Here is a 27677-nt window from a genome sequence, read left to right on the forward strand (position 1 = left end):
CTTTAAGGAAGGAAAGGAAATAAAAAGAGAATTATATCTTGTATGTAATTTAAGCAAAGCCATAAAATACACCACGCAAATACCCAAAGATTTAAGTCCTGCATCCATATTTTAGATCAACAGCCCTCAGATTTCAGGACCTTCCAGTGACTGGAGTATGAACACTGTAGATTTCCCAGCAGTTAGTTTGTTTTGCTTCACTGTGACTCTGGCTTTTCCACGGCTCTGAACAGCTGACGCCATTTCCTGAAGACCATGTTCCATGGTACATCTCTGAAGCATGTAGTCCTTCCTCGGATTCATTCAGTCTCATCGGGAACCAAATAATGAGCTGGCCTACAGCTCATTAAAAAGTCAACCAGAGTCTTTCTATTGACTGCAAATGGGCTTTGGATCAGACCTCCCCGGCAGTCCTGTTTTCCCCATTTGTGTTCTTACTTCACAAGTTTGGGTTTATTCAAAACTCCACTATCTAGAAAAAGACATGCTACAAATTTAGGGCCATGTTCCGATTGCAGTCTGTGCATGCAGACCCCCACCGACATCCTGGGAGAAAGCTGGCAGCCTGTGCCTTCTAGCGATCACATCTCACCCATCAGATCCTTTGCATTTTAAAACTTTCAAGATAACATCCGTCTGCAGCCATGGGCCTCTCTGAATTATCCCCTCTGTTACTTCCTTTTCCATTATCTATTCATTATTTGTGGCTCTGTCTGCCAAGGTTCATTCCCCAAGTGGCCCACCACAGAGCCCCAAGAACTTGCAGGCTCAGCACACTCAGTTCATCACCCCACGACAGCCCAATGGCATGTACCCTCACTCTGCCACTGTGGTTTTGAGTCTTGGTTTCTCAGTCCCTCAGCCAGAGCAGCTCAGTTCCGGGGCAAGGACTGCATGGCGGTAGGGGAAATTACTGCACGTTGTGTTTCAATAAAATCCCCTCGAGCTAGATATGGACTCTGGTGGTCAACAAACATACAGATAACGGTGACAAGCTACACCATTCACTTGTGGTCCACAAAGTCATTGAATAATGCCAGGGCCATCAGCTGCAAAAACAAACAGTTGCCCCAGCTCTAGTGGTGGCGATAGAAGGATTATCTCGTGGAAGGCCAATCATGAAGGGAGAGTGATACACACACAGTCATAATAATTAGTCCATCTACAGCATTGTTCATATGAGCTCACTGCAGCTGGCATTCTCCAATTAACCTTCCCATAACCCCTGAGAGCTAAGTAAGGAGCAGAGAGGTGAAGGGATTTACCCAAAATCAAACTGCAAGTCAGTGGCAGAAAAGGAACCCAGGAGCTCTGACTCCTGCAGGTACATCCCTAGACAGCATACATGCTAGCCAACACATTGCACATCTGGTGAGCTCTGAAGGGACCCTCTGAATATATTCAGGGCAAAATCAGGGCTTGCAGAAGTTGGCAGCTCCTCAATGCTCCAGCAAGGGAGTGGAGAACTGAATGGCTTGGAAACCCATGCCTGGCTATTATTTATCTCTGCACTTCAGTTATGACATGGGGACAGTTACACGGAACATCCTTTAGTCTCCTCCACTACAACAGATGGCTTGGGAGGCTGGTGGCTGGGAGGTTATTTTTGCTTCCCTCCAGCAGAAAATAGCTTCTAATCACAGGACGTAATCGCTACTCACTTCCTGATGGTGTATTTATGGGAAGAAGCTTGGAGTGATTTTAAAAGATCTTGACACGTCCATAGGGAAAGGTGTCATGCTGAGCAAAACAAAAAAGTGTGATCCTCAGCTATGATAAGCCACTCCACTGTGGGATTTGCCAGGCCCAAGGGAAGTGATGGATGCCCGCTGAGTAGATATTTCCTGTCTCTTGCTGCACATGGTTAGCTCACGTTTACTGTAACCATGGTGCACTGGTATAATGCATGTCAAAACTGCTAACTGTGGTAAGTGACTGGGAAGAGATGCATCATATCCTTCAAGTCTAGCGATGAGGTACCTTCAAGCTGAAGGTGAGCTTCAAAGCTTGGATGTGTTCTCATCCAGCGTTTGGTCTGTGCTCTTGTTAATTTAGACTTCGTGGAAAAGACTCATTTTTGGATTACCAATCCCACGGCATACAGCGGCAGGTTATTACTGAAGGAATTTAACGTTAATCTTTAAGAAGCCTTTCAAAACCCACTACTGATCATCACTGACCATAGAGTTCACAGCAATATGGAACCTCTGGTTCTGCCAAATTCTCTTTTCAGTTCCATGAGCTTCTTTAACACCTCCTACATTTCTTGTTTAAGATCAGCGTCCCAACACCCCCAGATCTGATCCTGGCCAGAAATTAAGGGTACAAATCTGCTTCCATTGAGTTCAGTGACGTTGAACCAGGCCAAAGACACTAAGGGCCTGGTTTTCAGAGGTCCTGAGCACCAGCATCTCCCACAGACGTCAAGTGAGATTGTGGATGCTAAATCAGGCCCTCTGAGTTGCACACACACTTTCTTGCAAGTCCTAAACGATAGGATATTATCATTATAACCATCGCAAACAGTCTGGATTTCCTCTTCTTAAACCTGCTGGTGAAGTCCATGTGACCTGCAACAAGCAACGGGGCTTGGAAAAGCAAATAGCTCAGCGTTCTTCGGAAAACAACAAGCTGCCCAGCTTGCTCAAACAACCCTACAATAACAAAGCGGCAAGCAGGCAAGATGGAGGAAAGGAAGGTTGTCTAGAAAGGAGAATTTCAGTGTTTGGCTTCCAAAACGGGGGTGTGTCACATTCCCCTACCCGGGGGGCATCAGTCCTGTGTGTGTGTGTGTGTGTGTGTGGCAGAAGTGGGGCAAATGGGATTGATTCTGCATAGTAAGAGGAGGAAATAAATTCCAGGAACCTTGAGCACGTGGCCGATTTAAACAGGGCCCCAAAGCAGAATCCCAAGTACTGTTTCTTAAGGTCCACTGGGCTGGTGTGATAAACCCCTTCCTGGGGAACAAGCGGGGCTGGCAGGGCTGTGAGCCCTGACACTGGGAGATCAGGAACAGTCTCATATTTCTGCAGTTGTCAGCCTGTAGCACTTCCCTGGCTACCATGCAAACAGCCATCCATCTGCCAACTTGGCAAACAGCAAGTGGCAAAACAGCAAGTGGAAAAAAGAAAGGGGGGGAGGCCTCCGGAGTAGTTTCCAGGGAGGCTGAAGGGAGGAGCATTCAAATGCTGTAGGGCTGTTGCTACTAAACAATGCACCTCAGGACCAGGACAAATGCCAGTCTATTTTAGGGGGCAGGAAGGATCTGTTCTTTCATGCAGCCTTCCGAACCTGCTGACAGTGCTAGTCTGCCCCAGGCTGTAACATGGATCCTTTACCTCTCCCCGTGCTCACCTCCTCTTTCTGCGCCTCCGGGCCCACCCTGCCCCACTGAAATCGACACAGATGCCCTGCTGTAAGCCACAGCAGAGCCTGCCCCCTGCACTGATCGAAAGGAAGATGTGACCGAGCTCTGAGTAAACTCTGAACTTCCACTACCCTCAGCTAGACACTCTGTGGCACAGCTTCCCAGGGGCTCCGAGGCGGTGGGGGGGTCGTTCAGGGTCAGCGCTACATTTCCTGAAAGCCACAGGAAACAGCCATTCTCAGGCCCAAACACGTTCCACCCTGGATGCCTTACGGAAGGTTCACTCAGGCTCACGTGTCCGTGCACAGGAAAGCAGTGCGAGGCTGCTGATGTGCAGGGCCAGGGGTACGTGCATTTCTGAATCTTCTCTTGGGGGAAGCCACCTGTTGTGGAAAGAGAGGAGCCAATTCCAGGGCCCGGGTCATGGCTCCCCGTCGACAGCGGCACGAGGCGTGACTTGGGTTGTTTAGTTATTCAGCAAAGAACATAGTGGCTTGAAAAATTCTCTTCCTCCATCTCACCTCTGGGGAAACATCCCCCAGGTCAGCACAACTGCTTTGGAGTAGTTCCAGTTTGGGACCCACACTACTTAGCTAGTGTCCCCTTTAAAGATGAAATGATTTGCCATTGTTCTCTCTCGCATTTCTCCCTTATGTCTAAGACGTGTGAGAGCCTCTGGACAGTGTGTGTTATATGCCCGATACACACAACATTTGAGTCTTTGCCTAAAAAGCCAGGCTCGCTAGCTGGGGCTGTGACTTGTAAAGAGCCATGCTGGAGGTCCCCGGTTCAATCCCTCGTGTCGGCCAAGATGGGAGCCATCGCACACACTCAATGGGGAGTTTATACCAGCAGAATAGGCTTAAGATTGGCGCTGATAGCACAATATCCCCCCAGGACCCCTTCCACATCCCTGACCAGTGACAGACAATTCTGGTTCCAGGCCCAGGGCATGCTGGGGCAGGAGGCTTCAGTTTTACGTTGTTCTTCGTGACACAGCCAGCATTCAAGCCTCTTGCTCTTTACCAAATGCAAGAAAAACATATCAGAGCTACAGACTCCAAGCAGACAGGGCTCAGCCTTGGACTGAGCTTCCTGGATGCGTTGGGGGGAGGGGGGGTGTCTTCCTGGGTTTCCACAGCCAGAGCTCAGGAGGGATCCGCTTACCACTGTGAGGTAAAGTCGACAAACTCCGCTGAGAACTTGTCTGCCGGAAGCTGCGGCGACGGCTCCTCCACCACCTGTTTGAGCTGCTGGAACGGCGTCCCCCAAGAGTCATATGGAAACCGCAGGATGGCCAGCTCGATCTGGGGGGGGGAGAGAGGGGCAGGCGTCAGCACGGAAGACACCCCTCCCCCCCGCAGCCTCGTGGCTTTAAAGCCCCCGAAGAGCTCGACTGACACCGACAGTAATGAAGGGTCTCGATCACTGGCTCTGTCAATTTCCAAGGCACCTTTCACCACCTATCCTGTATGAACACAGTGCGCACTCTTTCCCGCAGCACTGCTCTCTGGAGGGGCTGGGAATGGGAGAGACCAAGACGTACCCCATTACTTAGCACTCTCGGCTTAAATCCTCCTCTGCCAGAACGGAGCATAGGAGCAGGTCCCTACTTTGCAAGGGACACTAGTGGAACCAGTTTTAAAATACAGTCAAGGGGGTGTACTGATTTTCCTTCTCCCATACTGATAAATCAGTGAACAACTTTTTCCGCTTCTCTTCATCTCATGCTTCCAGGACTCGATCCCCACTGCCCTACCCCCTATGCCGTCATTCACACCCCTGCAAAGTGAGTCTGTATCATCACCACCTGGAAGAAGGGAGAAGTGGATTCTGACTCATGGTATCTGTACTGCATCCACTCTGTCAGCTTGTAGCTTTACTATTATTTGTATTCTGAGAGTGTCTAGAGGCCCAACCAATCAAGGACTGGAGGCCCACGGTGCTAGGTACTGTACATACCGATCATAAAGGTCAGTTCCTGGCCACAAAGATCTTACAATCTAAGTACAATGATAATTTCCTAATTTTCTTTTAATATGTACTATTCTGTGTGAAAGACCCACTCAAATTACAGGGGAAATGGACTATATAGCAAGTAAGTTAAATGCACAAAGTGAACAAATCTGAGATAAAACCTTTTCTCCCTCTTATCTCTCTCCATTACCCTACTCTCAGGTGTTAAAAATCAATCTTTGACCTACTGCTGTGACAAGTTAAGTTGGCGGAGTCCCTTTAACTCCAGTTTTCCTGGCTTTCAGGGCAGATCTTCCAATTCTGAGTTTAAAGAGAGATTTTGCTAATAACCACCGAGTTTATTTTTATCTTTGAAATCAAAGAGACTCCGAAACGACAGACTCTCCGAGTAGGGATGGATGCTTCCCGATCAGCATTTCAGGCCCTTTGCTAGTGTTGGCTTGTACTGCCATCAGCTGGCCAGCTGAAGTTACACTCAAGTTGCTTTTCAGTTTTAAGGAGTGCAGTCGAACCCTAAAACAATTTACCTTAGGAACACTGGGCTCAGTTGTGTCTCTAAGGCACCAACCAGGAGAGTCCCAGGATTCTCTGTGCCTCAGGGGAAGTGCAGGGTGCAGCAGAAGAGGCCAGTTCTGCTGGTTTGTGCTGAGTGACGCAGGACGATGCCCCCCCCCCCCCCCGCAGGGGCATGCAGTGCCAACACAAGAACTAGACTGTGCACGCCCTGAGCACACAAGTTATCCAAGGACAGGGCTGCAGCAACCTAGGGTCACAGCCTACCCTCACTGCCCCACCGGCAGAGCATGGGTGGAATTATCCTGCTAGGTCAGTGGGTTCCCCGCAGTTCACATCACTCCAGCCAGCTATTCTTGGGAAAAGCCACCGCACAGGGTACCTCTATGCCGCAGCTGGAGGTGGGCGTTCAGGCACTAGCTTTGATCAAGCTTAAGCGAGTACCGACCTAGGACTCAGGAGGGGACTGTATTGGGCAGCTAGCCCAAGCCGCTGTCTGTGCCACCACCGCCACGCTGTTATTTTTGGTGCTAGCTAGGTCAAAGCTAGCATGTGCATGTCTAGTACACCTCAAGCTGCAGTGCAGACGTACCCTTAAAGGGGGCTTTAAACCACTCCCTCGCTAAGGTCCTCATTACCTTCATGTCTGAGCGCCTCACAATCATTAATGTATTCAGCCTTACAGCACCCCTGCGAGGGAAACAGTGCTATTAACTATTGTACAGATGGGACACTGAGGCACGGGGGCTGAGGGTAAAGTTTTCAAAAGTCTCTACAGGACTTCGGCTCCTAAGTCCCATTTTTGGAAGGGACTTAGGAGCTTCACTCTCACTGCCTAAGACATTTCAGCCCTTTTAAAAATGTCCCCTCGTGACCTACCTCAGCTCACCCAGAGCAGGGGGATTGAACTTGTGTCTCTCAAGCGCGCACCCTAAGCACCAGACCCTCCTGCCTCTCTAGAGTGGATGAGGAAGGCACACAGTGTGACTGCAGGGGTCCAAAAGACAGGAATTGGCTGAGGGAGGTTCCATAGACAGTTCTTGCCCTTTAAAATTCCTCCCACCCTGCCCGGAAGGAATGTCAGTCATTTTTCACTTAATTCAATGGAATTCACATGGAATTCAGAAGATATTTAAAGAGATGGGCTGTACTTGCTCTAGAGCAGGGTTTCTAAACCCGTGGGTCAGGACCCAAAATTGGGTCACCAGAATGTTTCAAAGGGTCGCAAGGCAGCTCCCGTGGCTCCTGTCTCATGTGGCTGGTGGGTCTCGCCTCCCTGTTCCAGGCACAGCAGCCTCTGGGGTGCCAGCACTACTCAGGTTTGGTCCTTCCATCATAGTGATGGGAGTCCGGGTAGGCCAAATCTGAACGAGTGGAACTGCAACCCTATGAGCCAGGTCACAACTCCACTCCCGCAAATTTGATCCAGTGAGGAGGGGCGGGGCCAAACCTGAGTAGTGTTGCAACCCCCGGAGGTTGCAACCCCCAGAGCAGGGAGCCAGGCCCAGCCAGCCCCACAGCACAGGAGCTGCCACTATGGGGTAAGTGCCGGGAAGAACCCAACCCCCATGGGGGCAGGATCCGACCTAAACCACCCCAGGGCCTCCACCCCCAGACTATTTACTGGGTCGCGACATGCCATAAACATTTACAAATGGGTCCTGAGCCCAAAAAGGTTGAGAACCACTGGTCTAGAGAAGGCTCAGTTTTGAAAACCATTTGGCACCAGAAAAGAAATGTGTTTCCATAAGTGAAATTACATGGAGGTAATTTCTCTTACCTGATCCTTCCCCTCACCACATCTGCCCAAAAATTATGGAAGAAAATATTGGGGGGAGAAGCCTTAGATGGAGATCTTTGGGCTGAGAACTACCACATTCATGGCAGGAGTGAAAGCCACTGGGTTTTTATGTAAGGGTCCCAGAAAGAGGCACCCCCTCTTTTCCTCCATGTCACTTCCTGGAGATGACTTACATTGCCCAACCATGCACCGGGCATGCACAAGTCAATGTTGTTCTTTTCTTTAGTGGCTGCCAACCCCCTTCTTCCTGTTTTTAACTCTGCACAGTGAAAGACAACCCTCCTATTGTCGTGGTGGGAGAATCTCAGGAGCAGATGATACTAAACTGATACGAAGTCGGCAGATGATACTAACCAGCTCAAGATAGTTAAAACCAAAACGGACTGTGAAGAACTTCAAAAAGATCTCACTAAACTAAGTGACTGGGCAACAAAATGGCAAATGAAATTTAATGTGGATAAATGTAAAGTAATGCACATTGGAAATAACAACCCCAACCATACATACAATATGATGGGGGCTAATTTAGCTACAACTAATCAGGAGGAAGATCTTGGAGTCATCGTGGATAGTTCTCTGAAGACGTCCACGCAGTGTGCAGCGGCAGTCAAAAAAGCAAACGGGATGTTAGGAATCATTAAAAAAGGGATAGAGAATAAGATGGAGAATATCTTCTTGCCCTTATATAAATCCATGAAACGCCCACATCTTGAGTACTGCGTACAGATGTGGTCTCCTCATCTCAAAAAAGATATACTGGCATTAGAAAAGGTTCAGAGAAGAGCAACTAAAATGATTAGGGGTTTGGAACGGGTCCCATATGAGGAGAGATTAAAGAGGCTAGGACTTTTCAGCTTGGAAAAGAGGCGATTCAGGGGGGATCTGATAGAGATATATAAAATCATGAGTGGTGTGGAGAAAGTGAATAAGGAAAAGTTATTTACTTGTTCCCATAATATAAGAACTAGGGGTCACCAAATGAAATTAATGGGCAGCAGGCTTAAAACAAATAAAAGGAAGTTCTTCTTCACTCAGCGCACAGTCAACCTGTGGAACTCCTTGCCTGAGGAGGTTGTGACTATAGGACTATAACAGAGTTTAAAAGAGAACTAGATAAATTCATGGCGGTTAAGTCCATTAATGGATATTAACTAGGATGGGTAAGGAATGGTGTCCCTAGCCTCTGTTGTCAGAGGGTGGAGATGGATGGTAGGAGAGAGATCACTTGAACATTACCTGTTAGGTTCAATCCCTCTGGGGCACCTGGCATTGGCCACTGTCAGTAGACAGGATACGGGGCTGGATGGACCTTTAGTCTGACCCAGTATGGCCATTCTTATGTTCTTACGTTATGAGCTCAATGTGAGAATACAACACTGTGCCTTTAAACAATGAAAGCATTATGGGTTGACTGCTGTAGATATCAGGCCTGCTGTCTCTAAGTGCATCACTTGGATGTGGGCAGCTGAGTTGCAAGGGTGCTCAGAGGGGAGACTGAAAGAGATCTTTGGATGTTCGAGAAATCAGGGTCCTCTCCTGCTTATTGGTTAGCTTAGTACACATTGTCTTGGGTGTTCAGAGGAGTCATGCTCTTGGTTTCTGTTCAATGACGTGTGACTCGGATTCAGGAGTCTCCCTGCGGCTGGGTCTCCTGTGACTGACTGTTTTGCAAGTGTGTTCATTGCTGTAGTTTCTAGGTGCTGACTGCCTAGTACGATTAGTGACAATCACTAGGATCTAAGATTACGTGGCTTAGTGAATTAGCACTAGACTCCTTCCCCTTTAAACTGCAATATGCTATGGGCTACTGGTGCAGAGAGAGCTGAATATCCCCCGGCTCTGGAACTGTGTCAGTGATCTGAGGGAGAGGTCCAAAACAAAACAGAACCAGAGAGCACTGCCAGCCCTGCTGAGTGTTCCCTTAAACCCCAAGCCCTTTCAGATCTGCCCTTCCAGGGCTCCATACTCTACCATAGTGATTCCCAGACTCCAGATATCCGATTTGACACTGTATCCCTTCTGGTTTAGCTCTGGGTTGATTCTTTCAGGCTGGAAAGAGAGACGAGAACAGTTTGAAATAGACATACAGGCTCAATCCCTACATCGTTCGGTCCCTCTCCATCCCCTTGGAGTGCCTGTTAAGACTGATGTGAGCTCCCCATACTGAGCAACTATTCCCTATGTTTCAGCAAATATCCCCAGAGCAAGTCTGCACCATCTCTGAATGCTTTCCAGCAGGCAATCCCCACTGCAGCACTAACCATGCTGAATGCACAGGACCAATCCCCAATCCCGAGGGGAGTCTTTGAGAGGAAACCCATAGGGCCATTTCTTTATTGAAACTCCACTCCCCTATTATCTCTTGAGTGGATCTGGCCTAGGGTCTCTGCAAGGACAGGCAACAAGACTGGGGACCGGAAGCGGATGGCATTTGCATTCTGAGATCTAGATAGTAGAAGCTGAATTCCTGTTTCCCCAGTTCCCAATTTGAAACATGGTCTGGTCCGGATTTATCCAGGAGACTGGATGCCACAATTCACTAGTGCCTTAAGCCTCACGTAGGCATTTGCCCCTCGGCAAAGTAAAATGCTCCACCAGGGGTTGTTGGCGAAGGATTCCCCACCCCCCGGGTTAGTGTTTCACACTCACTCTCGCACAGGCATAGAAAAGTGCAAGGCAGGTGAGATCCATCCTGACTTAGAAGCTATAACAAAGCTGCTGCTACGCAGACAGATCACCTAGGAAGGTGGTGGAATCTCCTTCCTTAGAGGTTTTTAAGGTCAGGCTTTACAAAGCCCTGGCTGGGATGATTTAGTTGGGAATTGGTCCTGCTTTGAGCAGGGGCTTGGACTAGATGACCTCCTGAGGTCCCTTCCAACCCTGATATTCTATGATTCTATGAACGTGGGGGGGAAACATGGGCCGAAAGGCGGCGTTGACAGCACCCCTGAATAGCGTAGCATTGTGAACCCTCTCCCGCGCTGGGCAATGGCACTGCAAGGGGAATTGCAAACCATCTCTTTAAAGAGCCAAAAGAGGCTGCGTGCATTGGCTGCTAAGTGAATCCGAAGCAGCAGCTGTCCTGGGGCCCACAGGATGTCAAACCTGATGGGCCCTAATGTACCTGACCCTTCTAAATTGACCCCTCCGTGGTGCTCACGGGTGCCTCTTGCTGACTTTTCACAGAGGAGCCTGGATGTTGCTAAAAGTGTTCTTGTCCCTACTGTGCAAATAGGGAAATTGAAGCAAAGTGAGGTTACCGGGGCTTCCTTATGATCACACAGTGAGTCAGTGTCAGCTGGGAACAGAACCCAGGAGTCCTGATTCCCAGCTTTGAGCTTTAGCTGTAAGAACCTCCTCTTTATGTTTACAAATAATTAGACAATAAATAACTATAGAGGCATGTTTCACTAAGCGAGCCATTGAGACACATGCTGGAAGTTGCTCTGTTTTAGGTCTCCCGTTTTAAGATCATCTATTGCCACATTCCTCTCTACAGTGGGGCAGTCAGTTTCCCACACATCTTCCCAACTTACAGCCATGTAGGGCTTGCATCCTGCATCCATGGTTTTAGCAACAGAGTCAACGAGGTAACCGCTAATTCCAAAATCGCACATTTTCACCTGCCCCTGTGTATTGATCAACACATTAGAGGGCTTTACATCTGCAAGAAGGAACACACACCATTGTCACTCTCACAGCTGGGCCTAGCCCCATCATTTTAAAGCATCCCTGGGAGCGAACAAGGCGGGTTAGCTTCCTACCACCAGAAGGCACCCAAGCAATATCGACTGCATCAATCCACGCAGGCTCATCTGCAGGGCTTTTTTTAGCCACTGCACTAAGATTGGGAGCTGTTGCAAATGCAAAAGATTTTCCCCATTTACACAAGCCCCTCCCACGTCTTACAAACATTGCTCCCAGGGAAACTAACAGATTTCCCTGTTATTGTTACTTTGGGTAGGGCGCAGCATCATGATGTCACAGAAAAGAGCGATGCCACAGAGCAGCACCCCGAAGCTGCCCGTTGAGCACACCATCGGCAGCACAGATACCAAAAATCTCCGCAGTGAAAATCCACCGCGTGGTGGGGATGCATTAACTGAAGATGCTTTCACAGCAGCATGAAGGAAAACCCCAGAGATAAGATGTGAAGGGGCCAGGAGACGGGGAAGAAGGGTGGAAGTCTGGAAAGATGGGAGGAGAGAATAGAGAGCTGGGGAAAGGAGAAAATCATAAGACAAGATACAGAGGCCAAAGTTTCCAAGAGTGGCCTCTAGTTTTGGTGCCCAACTTGAGTCACCTTGGGCCTGAATCAGAGATGCATCCAGAGGTGCTGGGACACTTTGTACAGTGGGGATGCTGAGAGGAATTGAACCAAACTGTAAACCCAGTATATGATGGAAACCACTTTAAGCCAGCACCCCTAGTTCCAGCCCCTATGAGTGCACCTGCAACTCCTACGGACTTCAGCTGGAGTTGGGAGCACCCAGACTTCCTGGAAATCAGGCCCAAGGGGTCAGAAATTCTATTGTTCTATCATACTTATCTGGCCTCCAACACCATAGTACGTGAGCATGCCACGCTCAATATGTGAGGCAGGCCAGTGCTCTTAACCCCATTATTCAGATAATGTCTCTGTGCCTCAGTTTCCTAAGAGATTTGCCCAAGCTCACATAAAGAGGCCTTTGGCAGAGCAGGGATTTGAACCCAGGTCATTCATATCCTAGGGTAGTGCCCTCACCTAACCATGGGCTCATCCCTCACGCTGGAGGCACCCACCATTCCTTCTGAACCATTTGCTCTAACTACACATATTACAGAACAATACAAAGCTGTAAACGCTTTTGCTGCTGCTAGCAGTGCCACCATCCCCTTGAGCCCGCTAATCAGAACCTAGAGGTTCATGGTATTTAGCATCTTGTCTCTTTGCAATCAAAGCCTCTGGCATCTGAGATCTTCCCCCTCATTTATTAGGTCGGAACAAGGAATTTTCAGTTGAACTCAGTCACACAAACAAAAATCCAGAAGCGAAATGGCATTTCCCACCCACCATAAAATATCCAAAAGGCAGGAGCTCAACCTCAGTTACACACATTATGTACAAGACACGATCCCCTGTTACGTTTGAACATCTATCATTTCAAACAACTCTTTCCTCAGCAGTCACGCTGCAGATATGGGCTTTTTTTTTTTTTTCATGACAACAAATGGAAAACAATCCTTTACATAAACGCGCCAACTGATAAAAGAGTAAGGTAGTCAGTTTCCTATCAAGTAGGTTCTTGGCATCGACCTGAATGCAAGTTGTTGCTTTAAAGGGGACATTGTCAAGAGAGTATAAACCCCAAATTTAGATTCTGCTAAAAACAAAAAACCAAACAAACCCGCCCGAATGACACAGAAATGATGCCCCCTTCAGCTTTTGCAACTCAAACCCTTCAATGTTGCAAGAGAGCATTAGGGTCAGATCCTGAAACTGATCTGACACTAAAGCGGAGGGCAAAAAAACGAAAAACAAATGGGGAAATGAATTATTATTGCTACGGTAAGCTACAGTAGCACCTGACAGCCCCAGTTATGAACCAGATCCCACTGTGCTGTACAAACACACAACAAACATTTTTTCAGCTTTAATAATTTTGGATTTCTGACACTGATCAGGAAATCTGGGGGGGGGCTGAAACACACACGAAGATATTTACCCTGCCAGTGTCTCTAATATTACCAAACATTGCAGGTTTGATCACAAATCTGGAGGTCAAATGTGGTTGCCAGAAAGGAAAATATGGTAGGCCCCAATTTTTATTTTTTAGTACCTATGTCGGGCTTTTTAAAGCTTAGTTCATCTATAAACGTATGTTACATGCCTCTCCCACAGGCTAAGCTGTTGATCTGGCCTGCATGAGAGGGTGAATAATCTGAGACTTGCTACCGGCCTTAGTGTAAATGCCACCAAACGGCAGTTCTGCCCCATTCTGCACCCGGAGAGGAGTTTGCATATGCAGAACTTGATCCCAAGCCCATCCCAGCCAATGGGAGTCTTTCCATGGACTTCAAGGAGCTCTGAGTTAGGCCCATAGTTAGCCAGCTGTGCCCTTCCCAGCATGCAATGGGGAAGCAGAAGCAGAAGAGGAATCCAGTGAAGCAAGCAGGCAAATGATCCATTTCTTCTGCTAGCCAAGTGAAGGTGGAAGCTGTTTTCTGTGTTCAGCTTCAGGGGAGATGTGCTGGCAAGTCGATGGGAGTTTTAAGAGCAACTCAACAACCCACCACTCGTCCTGAGCAGGCTTTGGGTTATCCTGGGTTGTTGAACCACAGGATTTCCCCTGCCTCCCAAACCTCATGTATTTGGGCTATCTTTAGTGCACCAAGCCAGGCTCTGAGTATAAGCCCTGTTGGACTAAGAGCGTGACACAGGGCTCAGTGAGAAACAAGCAGTGCCAGAAGCTGCGCAGGTCACACTTACCTCTATGAATTACGGAGAGCTTACTATGTAGATGTTCTAGTGCTTTTACAATCTGAAACATAACAAATCTACAGTGAACCAGAGCTGGCGGGAGCATGACGTGGCTGATCACACCTTGCTAGCTCACCTCTCCCGCCTCGACAGCGACTGCCCCGCGCTCGCCCCATCGGCCCCGCTTGGGGGAAACGATCTTGGTTTGTCATTTTGGGAGCACACAGCCGTGCGTGCTAGGGAGGCAGCGTGCTCAGTGGCAGGTGTGGGCTAATGTGCCTCGGTAACGACTCCTAGTGGAGAGCTGAGAATGCAGCTCACCCAGGCGAGCCATGTTCAACTTTTCTTGCTACACAGGATCTTTAAAGAAGGAATTCCTGGGGGGCTCTTGCCCCCCCGCCACGCCTGGATTTACTATTCATGGCAATAGTTGTGAGATATGTGAGCGTGCAAAATGCGTTCCCGCACTGGACACCTCCCTGATTTCCACTTGACTCTCCCCCTAGCTTTCCTCCCTCCCTGGCAGGCTGGTCCCCTCCCCGCACCCAACAGCTAACCTTCCTCTGATCCATACTGCTCTAAGGGAATATGCATGCTCAGAGATCTCCTGGGAATGACAGTGCATTGATGGAACGGAAAAGCAGCTGCTGTGCCCTCTCCACATCAATCGGGTTTTCTGCTTCATAACTGAAAAGCAGATCGGCAGATTTGAGAGCATTTATGGCTCACAAATGCAGACACGTCACTGCAGACCAAATACTGGAAGCCAAATAAGAATTAGCATGTGGGCTGGGTTGTGGGCCAAGTTCATCCCAGGGCTCCGACGGCAGGGACGCTAGATCCCCACAGCCTAGGTTTAGAATAGAAACATCACCCCTGCCTGTACTCACAGAGACGGCTATTTTCCCTAAGATGTCTTCAGGAATCGTCAGGCCTTTGTCAATGACATGTTTGTAGAATTTGTCCAGCGATGTATCCATCAGCTCCATGCAAATCCACACATCTCCCTGGGGGAAACAGAAAGCAAACATCTGCCCAGTCTCTCCTACAGCGCTCGCCCTTGGCTTGCTTTTGCTGGCTTTTTAAACGTCTCATAGAAGATTGCACTGGGCTTTCCATTCTCCTCCAAGCACACAAGGGTTAAGTGCAATGTGTCTGATTTATATATGGTGCTGCACTACATGGCTCAAGGGTTTAAAAATCAGATATTGGGTAAAATTTTCCAAAGCACCTAAATGACTTAGGAGTCTAAGCCACACTGAAAGTCAATGGGACTTAAGTTCCTAAGGCCCCAAGATTTTCACAAGTGACTAGAGATTCTGGATGCCTCCATTTTTGGTTGTTCAACTTGGACTTCTCAAAGGGGACAGATTTTCAGAGGATGGGTGCTCAGCACTTTCTAACAATCAGGCCCCTCTACGGTGTCCCAGGTTCAGCACCCAAAAGCTGAGGTACCCAAAATCACTAGTCACTTTGGCCTAAATCACTTATGAAAATAGGGCTGAGATGCTTTTGAAAAATTCCCCAGTGGTGATTTTCTTCTCTAGTTCCCTGGCTCAATACACGTCTAGAGCAGTATTTACCATTGGAGGGATGTTTAAGAGAACTATGGGTTAGGGGTGCCTGGGTAAGATTTACTGCCTGTGATAAACGGGAGGTCACATTAGAGAACCTAACTGTCCTTCTGGCTTTAAACTCTAGGCAACTCAATGTGCCATGAGCTGATGTTCTCAGCACGCAACTGTCCGGGTCTAAACAAACACTATAGAAACTGGTAGTGCCATAGAGATGGCTTTCCCCACCTCACCCAGGATCCTTGGGGGTTTTATCTCCTCTGATCAAGGAAGCCTTTGTGAATCAGACTGTAAATTCCCCTAGGGATGGATCACGTCTTTATACCTATCTGCATAGCAGAGTGCACACCAATGGTGGTGTATTAAAACAGACACCCCTGGGAGGGGCACAGCATAAGTGCCTAGATGGCTGGGGGAAAGGCTTACAATGTAGTCTAATCTTCTAACTTCTATTACATTTTTTTAACAGTGCCCATCACAGTGGCCTCCAAGCCAAGTAAGTGTAAGTGCGAAGTAAGGGAAAGACGTAGGCAGGAATCCAGAATGCTGTACCTCTCGAAAGAGCGCACCATAGAAAGTGACTGTGAAGTGGCAGTCTACCGTCCTCATGGAGATATCCAAGTCCATCAGTAACCTCTTCTGCTCCTGGCTATTCACTGTGGCTCGGATCCGCTGGAAGAGAGAGCATTTTAGCACTGGCTCTCCCAGCCGCATGCCGTGTTTCACTCGCATATGTGTGCTCACAACAGCTACATGAGGGGAAAATGCCACACAACGCAACACACTGAAGTCCCGGCATTTACTCCGGATTCTAAATCATTTCCCCTTTTCCTGGCTCTCTTTACAACTGAGAGGCACTGTGGTCATATGGATAGAGCAGGGAACTGGGGGGCAAATTCTAGGCTGGTGTAAACTGCCACCACTGCAGAGCTGCAGCAATTTACACCGGCAGAGAATTTGGTCCTGGGAGTCAGGACTCCCAAGTTCTATCCCTGCCCAATGACTCCTTTTGTGGCTTGAAACACGTCTATCAGATGTCTCAAGTCAGGCACCCAAAACTAGAGGGGACATTTGAAAATTTGATCTTTAAACCTCTCTGTGCCATGGTAAAACAGGGATAATCGGGCTTACCTACCCCACTGGGGTGAGGTGGGATTTATGTCTGTGAAGCCCTGACAGATCCTCGGAGGAGAGCTGCTATAGAAGGGCAAAGGATTATTGTTATTGAAACATCTCTTTCTTCATCTCTTTTTCTTTCTCTCTCTCCTTCCATCACGGGAAGTCCCCAGTGGCAGCTGCCAGCAAGTGCCTGTGGTGCTAGGGTAGCTTTATAAGCTCACACAGTTAAACGTGGACCAGATGCAGATATTCTAGGCTCTTTGGTCAAAGCCACTGGAGCCTAATAACAGAATTAAATGGCTCAGCACTGTGGAGCAGCTAGGAAGAAAATAAGTAACAGCTCTGTACGCTCCCACCATCCTGTCTAACCCCAGTCATGCCCATTTTCAGAGGGCTTTTGGAACCTGGTGGACACCAGAACAAAGAGGACAGACAAAATGTACAGAATGCAGGCTCTAAGGGTATGGCTAACCAGGCTGGGAATTATACCTCCAAGCTGCAATGTAGATGTACCTTAAGACTAGTCCTTGTCCCACAGATACTGGGAAAGCTTTGTTGTGTTCTTGGCAGTATTGATGAGCTAAGAGTTTTGTTTCACTTCACCTATTGCTTTCAGCCTTGCATCTTTTTTTTCCTTTTATTTTAAAAGGAAAATATCAGCTCAAATTTGGCCCAAGATTCAGGCTCTGTAAAAATAGCCTTTTAGAAAACTTATGTACAACATATCTGTTCTCACTTTTTTTCTTTAATTACAAGACAGTTTGGGGTTTGTTTGTTTTTTAACTATTATTATTATTATTATTTATTCATATTGTGGTAGAACCTAGGGGCTCCAATCATGGACCAGGTCCCCGTTACGCTAGGCGCTGTACAAATACAGAACAAAAACACAGTTTTGCCCCCAGGAGACTAGAAACAAGAGTGAAACTGACTTTTCAATATTTTCAGTGTCCCAGCGAAGAGAAATCCACAGAAAAACAGAGCACAGTAAAAAGTAAATTATGGTTTAACAATTACTGCCATTTTAATCTACAATTTTCTTACAGAGGACTTTAACAAAATCATCAACCTGACAGGGTCTAGGGTGACCAGATGTCCTGATTTTATATGGGCAGTCCCGATTTTGGGGGCTTTTTCTTATACAGACACCTATTATCCTTCACCCCCTGTCCTGACTTTTTACACTTGCTATCTTGTCACCCTAACAGGGTCCCTGCACTAAATAGCCCTAAGTGGATCCCAGTACTGCCAGCCCCAAGATTAAAAAATTATGAATCAGGCTTCCAAAAATCATGAGATTGCATTAAAAAGCATGAGATTTCTTAAACTAATGTCTGGGTTTTCTCTTCTGGTGCCAGAACCTTTAGGGGTTACATTTTCAGGCTTTTCTCAACAGTCAGGAGGGCTAGAAATTTACTTTAAAATAAAAATTGAAAGTGGCAATTCTCCTATAATCTCATGAGCCAAGGAGCTGGAGCTTTAAGAAAAGAATGCAACTTTGTGACAGCTGGTAACAAGGGGGTTCTTTGTTTCCAAGTGGTGGTATTCAGAGGGCTTTTCTGAAGCTAGCAGGTCCAGATGCTCGATGAAGATGCTGAGCTTCTTGCATTTATCAGAGGCCATGAAGGCATGAAGCTGGAAGAGTCACTGTGGTGGGGCAGCTGCCCAGACAGGCAGGAGAAGGGTTAAGGCAGCCTTAGAGAACCCAGCCAATCAGGAGAAGGTTTGCTGGAGCAGCCCATATATAAAGGGCTGCTCAGCAGAGCAAGGGGCAGTCTCTTCCTGGAGAGCAAAGGGGAAGTTCTGCTGAGGAGCACTGAAGATACTGCAGTGCTGGGCAGGGTAGCAGAGCAATAGGGGAGCTCTTGGCTGACCATGGCCAGACTGAGGCCCTGAAGCAAGGGCAGGGAAGGTGCTAGGGCTATGGGGGAAGTGGCCCAGGGAAAGTAGGCAGCGGGAATAAGAAGAGGGGCAGTAAGTGGCTGCCACCTATAGGGTCCCTGGACTGGGACCCAGAGTAGCAGGTGGGCCTGGGTTTCCTTCCCATACACACACACCCTTTACCTCTACTTGCCAATGAGGAGAATGGCCTAAATCCAGACTGCAGTTTGCCCCTGAAGCCAGGGGCTAGACTAGTGACTGCAGTTGGCTGCTGAGGCAAGTGGAGGGACTGAGGACTGCCTGTCCCCTGAAATGGGGGAGGCAGCAGGCTGGGGCACAGCTGGAGGGCCATGTCCCAAGAGGACACCGTGGTCCGGGAGCAACGCAGGTCCTGATGGTGGAGACGGTGGAGGAAGCGGAAGTAATGGCAAGTGAGACACCACTAGTAAAAGGCGCCCTGGTGGTCCAAGAGAGCTAATCCCCAGCAGGAGGCGCCGTGGCAGCAAATTGGCTCTGCTACGATCACCATTTGCAGAACAGATGTTCTGTGTCAGAGGCATAGGGTCTGGGGGTCTGCTGCCCCTTTGTAAGCGTGAGGAGAATCAGGTCCCAGGTCTTCTGATTGTGGTATACACACTGCCCAATACTACGTCTCCCTCTCACTCTTCATATGCATGTATATTCAGAGTTATAGATTTTAAGGTCAGAAGGGACTGTTATAATCTAGTCTGACCTTCTGTATAACAGGCCAACGAGTAATTTCTAGATCCAGCCCTTAACTTCTGGTTGAGGTAGATCATATCTACATGAATGAGATCCAGTCATGATCAAAAGCCTTTAAAGTGATGAAGAATCCATCACATTCCTACATCAAGTATTCCAGTGGTTAATTCCCCACAATGTTAAAAAATTGGGCTTTATTTCTAATCTGAATGTGTCCCACTTCAGGTACCAACCACTGGGTCTTGTTATGCCTTTTTCTGATAGATTAAAGAGCTGTCAACTACCAAAAGTCCCTGAAGGTACTTTATTACAGGTACTATTTACTTGGGGGCAGGGGGGGTGTATAAAAACATACATACCCACCCATGGATTATTAAAGATGCAGAGGAGCAACCCCATGAAATGATGACGAAGATAAAATAAAATGAACGTAGGTTAATATGAACGGAAATGGGTAAAGTTCACAATACAGGGCTCAGATCAGAGTGTACTGCAATTACTGCCTCAGTCAGAGGGGTTACAACAAAGATTACCCCATTTCCCCCCAAAAATGTCATGTTAAATTGGAGACGGGATACAATAAACGGTGCACACAGACACTCCTTGCATCCTTTTGTTCTGTTTGCAGTAAGAGAAATTCACCTCTTCCTAAAGTTCTAACGCAGGGGGAGGCCGAGGGCAAAGGAAAGGCCCTTACACTTAAGAGGGACGTACAGCCTGTGGAGCATGCATCTCCTTGTATGATGTGGTGCGTCTTCATCCACCCACAAGTCTTCTGGAATCTCCATGGTCTGCACATGCCTATTAAAAGTGGATACTCTTAATTATAAGTGATCCTTAGGCTCCTGTTAAGTGGCCGGCAGTGCAAAACATGGATCCTCCTGACTATATGGGACAAATTCACACCTGCTGTAGTTGGTTTTCAAACTACAGTAACTCCTCACTTAACGTTGTAGTTATGTTCCTGAAAAATGCGACTTTAAGCAAAAAAGTATGTTAAGCGAATCCAATTTCCCCATAAGAATTAATGTAAATAGAGGGAGTTACGTTCCAGGGAAATTTTTTTTTGCCAGACAAAAGACACTATATATATACACACACACACACACACACAAAATTTTAAACAAACAATTTAATACTGTACACAGCAATGATGATTGTGAAGCTTGGTTGAGGGGGTGGAGTCAGAGGGTGGGATATTTCCCAGGGAATGCCTTACTGCTAAATGATGAACTAGCAATTGGCTGAGCCCTCAAGGGTTAACTCGTTGTTAATGTAGCCTCACACTCTACAAGGCAGCAGGAATGGAGGGAGGGGAGACAGCATGGCAGACAGAGACACACACCGTGTGTGTGTGTGTGTGTGTGTGTGTGTGTGTACGCTGACCCACTCAAGTACACTGCCTTGTTAAGTTAATCAGCAAGCTGAGACCACACCTGCTGCCAGGAAGCTCCCTACATCCTGAGCCCTGTCCTGTGTCCCCCTGCTCTATGGAGATGGGGTAAGCGGGGTGCAGGAGCAAGGGGGACACCCTGACATTAGCCCCTCTCTTCCCCACCCCCACACAGCAAGCAGGAGGCTAGGGGAGCAGCTCCAAGGCAGGGGACAGGAGCAGCACAGGGCAATAGGGGGGAGGGACAGCTGAACTGCAGGCAATTGATAGCCTGCTGGGCGGCTGCTGCACAGGGAACTTAGAGGAGTGGGGAGCTGATAGGGGGGCTGCCGGCCCACTCTGGTTCCAAGCCCCCACCAGCTCGCTGCAACGGGCTGCTCTTCCTGCAAGCAGTGGACAAAGCAGGCGGCTGCCAAACGACGTTATAAGGGAGTAATGCACACTTTAAACGAGCATGTTCCCTAATTGATCAGCAATGTAACAACGAAACAACGTTAACCGGGATGACTTTAAGTGAGGAGTTCCTGTAAGCCAGAGTGTATATCTCCACGAAGAAAAGAAGTGTACTTTCAAAACACGAGAGCTAAGGCATTTTAAAGTCCTAGGTGTGCAGATGAATAACTTGCCCTGTCTACACTAGGATTTTTAAACACGTCAGCGGTCACATTTGAAAAACACACCTTTTTTCCAAGTGTAGATCTGGGCTTGAATTAGGCTTAATGTCCTGTCCATCTCAGCACCTCCACATGGAAAGAGTAAGTCCCTTGTCAGACTAAGGCCTACTCGAGTGAAGGTAAGAGTGGAAGCTTATGTTGAGGACAGCCTGACGGGTCAGCACACATACACACATAGAAAACACCTTAGGAGTCTCACCCTACCTTCACCGCCATGATCTGTGCGCTAGGCATGTGCCGCATCTTCTCCACCACCCCGTAAGCACCTCGGCCCAGTTCAGAGATCGGCTCCAGGTCATCGGCCTTCACTTCAAAGTTCTGTGGGAGGAAAAAACCACCGTGAAAAAGGCCAAAGGCAACAGAACAGGTGCAACGGTTTTCCTCACTGAAGGCACCATGGACAGGGTGATAAAGGAAGTCAGGAACTCCTAAGATCTAGGCCTTGCTTGAACACCAGCTCCCACTAGTGGTACTGGGCAGATGACCTTCCCCTCTCTAGCCTGTCTCCCTATCTGTAAAATGAGGATAAGAATACTGCCCCTAACCCCCAAGGAGTGCTGTGAGGATTAGCTAGGCCCCAGAAGAGGTATATCACTACAGTGGTGCAGCCCTCACCTGTGTGACTAACAGCACCTCACATGGAGCTGAAGGAGTTTTAAGAACGGACTTTCCAACCTTTTCAGTTATATTTCCTAAATTTTAGGCAAGGAAAATCAAGCCAGTTCCCATTTCATTTAGTCAGTTTTCACTTTCAGGTTCTCAGTGCTGCAATGGTCATTGAAAACGCTGCCGGAAAATGCTGAAACAACTCTTCCCATGGGAATGTCTTTAAAAAAATAATCCAGGGAAGTGTTTCCAAATGGTCTTAGGGTTTGAAAAGCTTGTATCGGGGCCAGATCGGAGTTGAGAGTGCCACTTTAAACCTCGGTAGATTTATTTTGTCTAGCGTTACCGATTGCTTTCTCTTGGCTTTGCCTAAAGGACGACTTTGTTTTCAGCTCTGCCTTCTGCCCTGCCCCTTCTTCTTTTTGACGCAATATTGTGCACTGGCTGTATTTTTGCTCATTATTATTTCTGGGTTTTGAAATAGGTCTCCGCTGCTCAAGCCGGCTGAACGCCCCACCGCAGAAGTCAACCGTCCTGCTGAAAGCGACTGGTTATAATGAACTGATTCACAGCACGTAATCCCACACCGCTTTCTACCTGAGCCGCGGAAAATCTGCCGCCTGCAAAGTGCTACCCGGAGAGGGTTCCGAGAGCTTGGGCGCACGCACTGTGTTACCGCACACCTTGGACGCGGGCTGTTCGGTCACAATTACATTTACTGTAAAACCAGCCCTCACTAGCTTTTTTTGTGTTAACGTGGATCCAAGCATCTTGTTCTGTCCAACACCGTGCCTGCTGTTTAATGCAAACTCTTCCGAAACGAGCCCTTTGTCTCTTTTTCAGGCAGCGTTCTGAAATTTAGCAGCAAAGTTAAAGGGAAAGGGACAAGTAGCCTACTCTAGGGAACACAATACAGCCTGTGGAACAGGAACATGATGATATCATGTCCTAAAGGAACCTTGCAGGACAAATGCATTCTGGGACAGAGACAGCTAATTCCTACCAGGGTACTGACTGCTAGCCAATCAAGTCCCCCTCCTCCACGGGACGCCATATTCAAAAAAAAAAAAAAAAAAGCTTGAGCTCTGTATTTTATGAGCGCTTGCCTCTTTGCGCCTTCTAGCACGGTCTTTCTGCCTCCATGCAGAGCTCCTTTTGGAATTCTCTCCCTCTTTCTTGGGATTGTGGATGTGAACCACTTTTCTTGGAACAAGGGATCACTTTAGCAGCAGGTATTTCTTTGACTTGACGCTGAGCCCTTGAGCTGCAGATCCCGCACCCACCTTTCCATCTCCTAGCCCCTGAACTGCAGATCCCGCACCCACCTTTCCATCTCCCAGCCCCTGAACTGCAGATCCCGCACCCCCCTTTCCATCTTCCAGCCCCTGAACTGCAGATCCCGCACCCCCCTTTCCATCTCCCAGCCCCTGAACTGCAGATCCCGCACCCCCCTTTCCATCTCCCAGCCCCAGTGCTATGCCAGGGAAAATAAAAATTCGAACTTGAAAGAGAGACAAACGCCCAATGACAGATATCGTAAAATGCTAATGACCTAATACATCACCTAATAAATTAACTGGCTGATGTTCAGTGGCAAGAGATAGTCCTAACCAATTTATTGCCTGGATTTATTGTGCTCTTATTAAAGCTCCTGGGACATTTACGCTAATAAAAACAGCTGTTGCACGTTCTTGTTTTCCTGGAAAAATTTACAATGTCAAATGGAACTGGACTCTATCCTTGTTTTCCTCGGAATCTGATTTGGGGACAGGCTGACCTGCGCTGGTTAGAATCTTAGACATATAAATTCATGGTAGCAGCACAGATGAAGAAAAGCCTCCAATGTAAGAAAGGAGTCAAAAACTTCAGACGGCAGGTTAAGTCAGCAGTAGACCAGACTGATTCTGCCCTCCTGCTGGTAGAGGTACACACCCACACCGTACTTTTAATACAATATTTCAGCGATGCCATGTTCTGACAGCAAAAAAAAGATTTGGGATCCTCCTCACAGCCAGGGAAGGTGGTCAGAGCTCGCTGAAGCCTGTGTGATCTCTTCCCCTCCCCCAGGTTGACAATCCAAGCTATAGCCCTGCAAGCTGTTGGGGATGACTGAGTTGGCTTTGATTATATTTCAGGAGGGGAGAGTGGGCTCTCTCCCCCCTCATCCATTAGGCCTACCAGTCATGTGTCTTCAGAGTGAAAGCCAGAAGAGGTGTCCCTCACTGAAATGCCAAGGCCGAGCACTTGGGGAAGCTGTTCAATAGCGTCTGGGGAGAGGGGAGGAACTAGGCTTTGAAGTTAACAGTCCAGCAACAAACAGTGGAAGTTCACACCTCAGCTGGAGCTAGGGACATTGTTCCTGAGGAATGAGTCAGTATCCAAGGGGAAGCAGGAAAAAATGGGGAAAGAAAACAAGCCCTACTTTCTGCTCCAGCTAGAGCTAGGAGAAAATGGCCATTTACAAGGTGATCAGGCCGCTTCCAAGAGCCCCAGGTCAAGTTGTTACCCAGCTCAGTTTTGAGGTGTTCATGCACGCCTGTACACGCACATACTTGATCACAGCTCCCCTATGTCCCACCTCATGGGTCAACAGTATCTAGGGCTGTTCTGAGGCTATTACACTTTACAGAGGAGCAATCAGCTTCTGGCCACTGAAGAAGCAAGAGCCCATTTGGTTCTCAGTGGTTTGACGCAGGGAGGGCTGCCTTGAAGGTGAGGCTATGTAAGAGAAATGGGGGCATCCGATGCCCATAAAGAGGATCCCCACCCCCACAAATGAAAGGCTAATGAACAGGTCAGTCACACTTATGAGGCACATGGAGATTCCTAGCAGCCAATCTAGTTCTTTGCCAGCATTCTAAGCAGAATCCCTCCATGAGGTCCGCATAATGCCCTAACTCAGTATCCCACATCAGGACCAGCAGCAGCAGGCGATCCTAGCCAATTACTGTCATCGACTCCAGTCACAAGGACATTGTCCAGGAATGCTCTGAAGTCTTTGGGATCACCAGAGTTAAGATCATGCATTACTGCTAGTGTCCTGAGCTCCCAGAAAACTCATCCAGGAAAAATCTTCTGGGAAAAACCCCCAGCCTGCATCCAGTTCCAGAGAATTTTAAAACCCTGCCTCAACTCCACGTCCATCTCTGTGTGAGCTGGGCAGCGCCCTGTGTGCTAAGACCACCAGCTGAGGATACAAGTGTTAACTCTGCCACCGAAGGAGGAGTTTGCTTTCGTAGCAAGGACGCCGAACAATAGCTCAGGGCCAGGCAGGTGGGTGGGACTAAACCAGGGCAGATACTCCAGTTATTAGAAGTGACCACCACGGCTCACACAGACCATTTAAAAAGTAAACTTCTTGGGCTACGTCCTCTTGGCTTGCATTGATCCTGGTGGTGGGAGAATGAAGTAGAAGAAAACTACTAACATTACCCAGGGTTTAGCAATCAGCACCTTGCCCCTGACTACATGTTACTATTAATCCCATTAAGCGTGTGGTGTTGGGGGCATTATGTAAAAGCCAGGCAAGGGTTAAAGGATGTTGCAAGTGTCGCAGAGGGAAATGAGGTCACTCTCATTAAACTGGGTTATTCCTTGGACACCAAATGGGAGTCACCTCTTAGGCCTTCTCCACAGAAGGATTTGCTCCTATGGATGGCCTCTTGCTAGGCCATTCCCCTGGGCTGGCTTTGCAGAGCTGCTTTGCTCACAGGAGGAGCTGGACAGTCTCATATGCGAGCTCTGAGCCTGGCTGCTTTTTAACAGATGTGCTGACACAAAAGACCCCTCACACGCTCCTTGATCTCACTTCCGGATTAGGTGAATACAGGCCGAGGCAGGTTCGATGAGCTGCGGCTAATCCCTCTCTAAATGATACGGAAACGTTTCAGCTGCAACACTGACACTGGCCAGAAGGGGGTAGGCTGGGTTCTGATTGTGTGGGATTCTGGGTCAAGAAGACTCACTAGCCAGTTTAGTTTTCAGAGTAGCAGCCGTGTTAGTCTGTATCTCCAAAAAGAAAAGGAGTACGTGTGGCACCTTAGAGACTAACAAATTTATTTGAGCATAAGCTTTCGTGAGCTACAGCTCACTTCATCGGATGCTCTGCACTGGGACCAAGTCCCTGTTGGCTACAGCCTAGCTAAAGCAGCCAAGCTATGAGCATGACAGCACACTTCTCATCCCTGTGCATCCGTGGGGCAGGGCTGTTTCATCAAAACCTAGGAGGGGGGAAAATAACCTTAGACAAGAACTAAAACCGGCTGAGAGGCTGCAGTGCTAAAGGGGACACCGATCATAAAGGTGCTTGAGGGTGCTTGGCTTATGACCTCCTGCTTAAAAAAACTCTAGAAGCATGCTAGTATCCACTGTAACTGCACAGCCTGGTTTGTATTATAATAACAATTATAATGATTTGCACTGGGAATTTGTGATAATGCCTAGGAGCCCAAGTCATGAACCAGGACCCCATTGTGCAAGGCGCTGCACAAAATACAGAACAAAGAGACTGTCCCTGACCCAAAGACTTTACAATTTTACTCTCGTTTTGCCAAACACATACGTGTAAGGAAACCACCACCATGAACCTACCTCCATCCTCTAAACCATAGAGATATATAATGAAAGCTTTCATTCTGTAGAAAATTTTACAGCCCCTAGAAAACAGATTTAGGATGGACATATATCCCTTCACGCACATGCATATAATCCCTAGTGCTATAATTTCAATACACTGAACAATCTGAGCTATTTTCTGTCACACACTTATAAACAAATATGTAATATGCATTTCTACCCATTTCTCCAGTTAACAATTTTACTGAAGATACAGCACTAGAGAGTATGTAATCCACAAACTTTCAGTCTGAATGGATAAACAATACTTTCTGGAGATGGCTTTTAAAATGTATAATGATCCCATTTCTATGCATTGAACATAAACTTTTAACATAGTGGCACAATGAACATAAGATAATATACATATTATGGGCCAGAACAGTCTCTCTTTTTTGGAGGGGGAGTGGAATTAGCTGATAAAGCACAAAAGATGTTAAGAAATGGAGAAACACATAGTTTAGGGAGTACTGACAGAAAACGTCAGTGGTTTTATGCTTAAAAATGGCCAGGAAGCCCTGCCCTAAACCCGATTTCAATCCTCCTCCACGTTCAGATCGTCGCACCCCTCCCACACAAGAGCCAGGAATTGTTTTTCTAAACACGCTCCCCAACTTAGTTCCTGACCCTGTGTACGCAAACACATATGAAGTCTTCGGTTGCCATAGCTCGTAACTGTACCTTCTCGCCAATAGAGATGCAGGCTTTGGAGTCTAAATCTCGAGGGGGCCTGTGGAAGAGAAAGAACAAAATAGTATGCAGAAAGCATCAGTCACAGAGACCTTACACAGATAATATTCCAAAGAGACAAAGCCTTTCAGAGCCCCTAGTCCAGGGGCTATTGCCCTGTGGATATGGGACTCAGTAATGGGAGGTCTGGGTGTAAGTTCCCCTCAAACTGATGGGACAGCAGCCCGATGCAATATATGCAGCAGTGTCACCCAGAGTAGCCAAGCTGGCTTCCTAGCCTTTCAG

The 27677-nt window shown here is 47.8% G+C and overlaps 1 protein-coding gene across 1 annotated transcript in view; it reads right to left on the bottom strand.

Annotated features, from left to right (window-relative positions):
* The window catches only part of MAP2K6 (mitogen-activated protein kinase kinase 6), a 91488-nt gene that overhangs the window by 16868 nt on the left and 46943 nt on the right, over positions 1-27677 (bottom strand). Inside the window, exons 3-10 of the mRNA XM_074970819.1 lie at positions 27384-27432; positions 21687-21800; positions 16245-16364; positions 15009-15125; positions 14128-14179; positions 11195-11322; positions 9630-9707; positions 4535-4674 (exon numbers count right to left, since the gene is read on the bottom strand). Of these exons, the coding sequence (XP_074826920.1) occupies positions 4535-4674; positions 9630-9707; positions 11195-11322; positions 14128-14179; positions 15009-15125; positions 16245-16364; positions 21687-21800; positions 27384-27432 (798 nt within the window). The remainder of the gene's footprint in view (positions 1-4534; positions 4675-9629; positions 9708-11194; positions 11323-14127; positions 14180-15008; positions 15126-16244; positions 16365-21686; positions 21801-27383; positions 27433-27677) is intronic.

The sequence above is a fragment of the Natator depressus genome, chromosome 14, assembly GCF_965152275.1.
Source record: "Natator depressus isolate rNatDep1 chromosome 14, rNatDep2.hap1, whole genome shotgun sequence".
NCBI classification, from domain to species: domain Eukaryota; kingdom Metazoa; phylum Chordata; order Testudines; family Cheloniidae; genus Natator; species Natator depressus.